At 29.9% G+C, this 4,954-nt stretch overlaps 1 protein-coding gene across 1 annotated transcript in view; it reads left to right on the forward strand.

Annotated features, from left to right (window-relative positions):
* Positions 1-254: 254 nt before the first annotated feature.
* Positions 255-4,954, forward strand: part of LOC106469211 (methyl-CpG-binding domain protein 2-like) — a 13,207-nt gene continuing 8,507 nt past the window's right edge. The window contains 3 exon segments of the mRNA XM_013929678.2: positions 255-381; positions 3,610-3,907; positions 4,420-4,510. Of these exon segments, the coding sequence (XP_013785132.1) occupies positions 287-381; positions 3,610-3,907; positions 4,420-4,510 (484 nt within the window). The 5' untranslated portion in view covers positions 255-286.

The following is a 4,954-nucleotide window of genomic DNA, read 5'->3' on the forward strand; positions in this document are numbered from 1 at the left end:
AATATATATATATATATATATATATATATACATATATAGAAAAAGAGAGAGAGAGAGGAATTTAGTACTATTTTTGTTAAATATCATTGCGAATAAAACAGTTGTGTAACTGTGTGAGGTAATCTTCTGCATAAGTGGTTTTAAGCTTTCAATTTTATTGTTTCACTTTCTAGTATTTTCCTGCAAATATTTAAAACTATTCCATCAGAGGGCATTTTCTGTAAATAAATTGTACTATTACAGTTAGGCCTAGATTTAGCTCTTGGATAGAGTAGATTAGTGAAAGATGGAGTGTTCTGCTTTGCCTAATGGATGGAAACGAGAAGAAGTAATCAGGAAAACAGGAATTTCAGCAGGAAAAATTGACGTCTACTATTATAGGTGAGGGTTTAAAGTAGCAGGCATAAATTAAAATTTAAAGTAAATTATTCACTTAGTACTGTTTTAGTAAGGAACGATGTTGTGTAAAATTACCCCTACAAGTTACAGCGTACAAAATGATTGGCGTACCTTGTCATTTGATATTCCGGTAAATTTATTCATACCGATTTACTATAAATTATAACGTAGACAAAGCAATATAAATTAAAGTAGAAGTCTGAAAATCCATGGCTTGTGCTCGAGTCTGTTAAATTATAATGAATTATTAATCACAACGTTAAGCTTAAAATAATTGTATGATATTAATAATTAGACTTGAGATGTTTGAATGTGAATTGGAATACAAATTACATTTTACAGTATGAAATTTGTGTTGCAGAAAATAATTTATAATCGAGTAGGAGATTATTAACTTCAAAGTGTGTATAGTGTTAGAAAGTAATAAATGCCAATGAATAAATTATACTGGCATTGAATTAACCATTTTGTATTTAACTTTAAGGCTATTATAGATGGAAAAAATTTGTTCATTATTATTGAATACTAATCTGCATCTACAGTGTGATACCAATAGCGTGTGCCACACACATTCTTGCATAGGTATTCAATTGCAGTAATTTTGGTTACTTTGAGTGTAAGCTACAGTTAAGGTACACCATGGTCTAGTTCAGTGGTTCCCAACCTGGAGGTTCGTGAACTATTTTATTTAATTACATAATGCACAGAAGCACACAGAATAATAACATGTAAAAAGCTGAGACTGTTCTATACCTGTCACAAATTTTCTGGCTAAGTATGTTGGGTAGATAGAATCTTTCAAAAACATGGGTTTCGTGGGGGAAAAATAATAAATCGATCCTTGGTGGTGAAAAGGTTGGGAATCACTGCTATAATTCATAATATTAGACTAGTACTGAGTAGTAGGAATACTGACTAGTTAGGTTAAGTTTGAGTTTACTTTATGAAAAAGTTGATTTTATATTTTTTTGGTTGTACAACAAATTTTTATTTCATACCCCAACTATTAGAAATCTAGGTATATCTATATGCACTTCAATAGGCAAGATGTAATTGTATTTTTACTATACACACATACTTATATGTATATACATATAGATATGAAAGAGGATTGTCTTTATAAGGAAAAAAATCATATCTCTCTAATAAATGATATTGGTATCAGGCTCAGCTTCAGCTACTTTTCCTTGAGGGACCAGTGGAGCTTTTGTTGACTAATCTTGGGAATTAAAAAAAAATATGATATTTGTAAATTGACAAAAATATTTCTTAAACTGCTAGGGAGAATGAATTGAGTGGATCAGGATGAAATTAAACACCTAAGTATAGTTTTAAATATACATATATTTAGTCATTTCTAAAGTAAAATATCCCTAACACCTTTTCACGTATACTCTTGCCATCGGCTACATTGTACCGGAAATGGGACACTTACAACAGTACATAGAGAAATAGACTAAACATTTTTTGGAAAACCAAATGAACTTCATAATGTCACTAAACTGATTGATATATATATATATATATCACTTATTTGATTACACCACCATTTCCAGTTTACTCTGAAGAAGAAAGGTCCACCTTTGAAAGTGCTCGGGTTATAGGGTTTTTATTCATTTTTATTATAATTGTATTCTTATTTATCTTGTATTGCAGATAAATATATTTATTACTTATTTATTCATTTTAGTGTATTTATTTATTTATTATTTTACTTTATTTTTAGCTTTCTGTTTAAAATAATTGTAAAAATCCAAAGTTTGTTATACCGAAACTTTGTTTATCAGATATATGCATATCAAGGTATTACTGTACATCTATTTCATGATAATTTCATAGTGACACAAAGAATATACTTACAGCAAGAAGGGTGTAAAATATTTTTTCAAAGAGAAGTATTCATATAATGAGACTGTTAAACAATGTAGAACCAAAGGCCTTCATTGTTCTCTGTGGAAGCAGAAAAACTTGCACAGTGAAGTACTTATGGGTTTTGAAAACCAATTTGGAGCAACATCCTCATCTGCAAAATGAAGGCTGCAGTTACAAAAGACAACCCTTTGACTCAAAACTCCATTGTGATTATGCTGGGCACATATGGTACTCTTAAGAAAACTAATAAGGATTTGAAATTGATGAAGGCTTACAAGTTCACAAACTTTCATTTGACATCTCAAAATCAGCTATTGTTTTAATGACAAAGATGATGAACAAAACTGGAATTGCAATAGTCCCTTAAAGTCTGTCAAATTGTGTAGTATATGGTACCTGAGGACCAGCTAGTTCTGATCTTAACATTTCACAGACCGCCTAATACAATATTAACTTTATAAAATACCTTTACATTACATATATATTTTATATTTCCACTGTCTTGTGGACTAGATGAAAGCTCCCTGTAGACTGTCCACAGACTGCCAGTTGGTAACCACTGTTGTAAGGTTCACCTCACCTTTGAAGAACTTGAAACAATAGAAGTTGTGGTATCAGGTAATAATATATTATCATGGCCATCAGACTGAGCACAATACATAATGGAGGAAGTAGTTTCAAGGGCATCATGGGACTTTGAAGATCATTCTTATAAAGTGTAGTTAACTTATAAAACCAAGGGCAATGAGTAAAGTACTTTCAGAGAAATAAACTATACTTTTTATGAAGTAAAAAATTTAAATGAAAGTTTCATAGAACCTGCTTTACAGCCTTTAGTTTTTTCTGAAATGATGACTTAGACCTAATGAGATATTAGCTCATACATATCCTTATAACCTACTGAGAGGCATTTTATAATTGAGTTAGATATTAAGTTCTGGATGATGACAGTCTCCTTTTCCATGATTGATATTTAGAATAGATATTGCAGTATGTTTAAACTTATCAAATGAAGAATGTATTTAATGGGATCATTTTGACTAAGTTTTTAACTAAATTGGAGGTTACTATTCACATCTTATATTGTTACTAAAAATATTCTGAAGAACTAAAAACTTATTCTAATAAAATAATAAAGTGGAGACAGAGGATTTTAATATTCTAGTCCCAGAAATTTATTGATCAGTTTACAGCATTATAGAATGTTGTGCCATATTTAACATTTGTTATGATATATATATATATATTTGAATTATTTTATGACTTATAAAAACAAATCTAAGAAGTGCACAGTTGTTGGAAATAAGTAACATAAGTTTGATGTCTTTTGTATTGCAGTCCAACAGGCAAAAAGTTTCATAGTAAACCCCAGCTTGCTCGATATTTAGGAGATGTTGTGGACCTTAGTACATTTGACTACCGTACTGGCAAAATCAATTCAATGCTTCTTAGAAAAAGTAAAAGGCAGCGTGGAATGCAATTTGATTACAGCAGAGGAATTCGTAATGATGCTTCACTCGTACCCCCTATTCGACAGACTGCATCAATTTTCAAACAGCCAGTAACTGTTTTGAAGTCGCAAGAGAGCAAAGTTCGCAATGACTTCAAGCATGGCCCTCAGGAAAAGCCGAGACAAGTATGTGGTTTGGGAGCAGTATTTGCAAGCATAGGATGTTTATTTAAATAGTTATTGTTCATTAAGTTATAAAAAAAACATAGTACTTACTTATCTTAGTCAACGATTATAACACATTTTACTTATATACATGTATTTATGAAATTTTAAAAGAATACAATGAAAAATATAATTTTCCCACTCATCTTAACTGTTCAAGTGTCTTATCAGTTTTGTAATGTTCAGAGTGAATTGCAATTATTGTTAACTCCTAAAATATGGTTGTTTTAATTTAATCAATGAAAACTGATGAAAGTTATATAGTCAACTGGTCTTTTACTTGAACAAAGATATAATTTTCATGATAACGAACATATCTGTAGTTCACATTTTTCATGATAAATATACTTTTTTATTAAATAAATAATTATAATCTTAGAAGTAAATAGGGAGCGATGCTGTTTTGACATATTGTCTTTTTTGCAGTTAACAAAGAATGTTGTTATAGCATGTTTCATGTCTTTCTAAAATAGCTCTTTTGGGAAAAACGACTTGAAGGTTTACAGGCATGTGATAGAAATGAGGAGACCTTTGGACAGTTTGAATTACCTAAGAGTATAAAAGGTAATAAAATATTTGTTTTTAAAGGTTTTTGATATACTAAACCTAGAAGTTAAAAACTCCTGGCTACTTCAGTCAAGATTTTACTGCCTATTAAAAATAGTTGTCAAATCTAAAGAAATTGAACAGATGTACAGTGGATCTTTAAATGCATACTAGTTACTAAGCTAATATAACTTTATATTAAAACTATAAAAGCTGATTCAAAGTATACGTCACAACTTTTTACAGAATTACATTCAAAACATAATTAACAACTTTATTATCAATTATCTCAATAAAGTTGGTATCAAATTGTAGTTCATAATTTATATTTTTGTATTATTTTACCAAAGTTTTAATTTCTTAATTTTAAAAGGAAATATTTTTAAAATTTCTAAATTTCTTTTTTTTTTTGTGTGGTTTTTTGTTGGTGTTTGTTTTGTGGGGGGGGGGGGGGGGGGGGGG

This window comes from Limulus polyphemus, unplaced genomic scaffold (assembly GCF_000517525.1).
Source record: "Limulus polyphemus unplaced genomic scaffold, Limulus_polyphemus-2.1.2 Scaffold3357, whole genome shotgun sequence".
NCBI classification, from domain to species: Eukaryota; Metazoa; Arthropoda; class Merostomata; order Xiphosura; family Limulidae; genus Limulus; species Limulus polyphemus.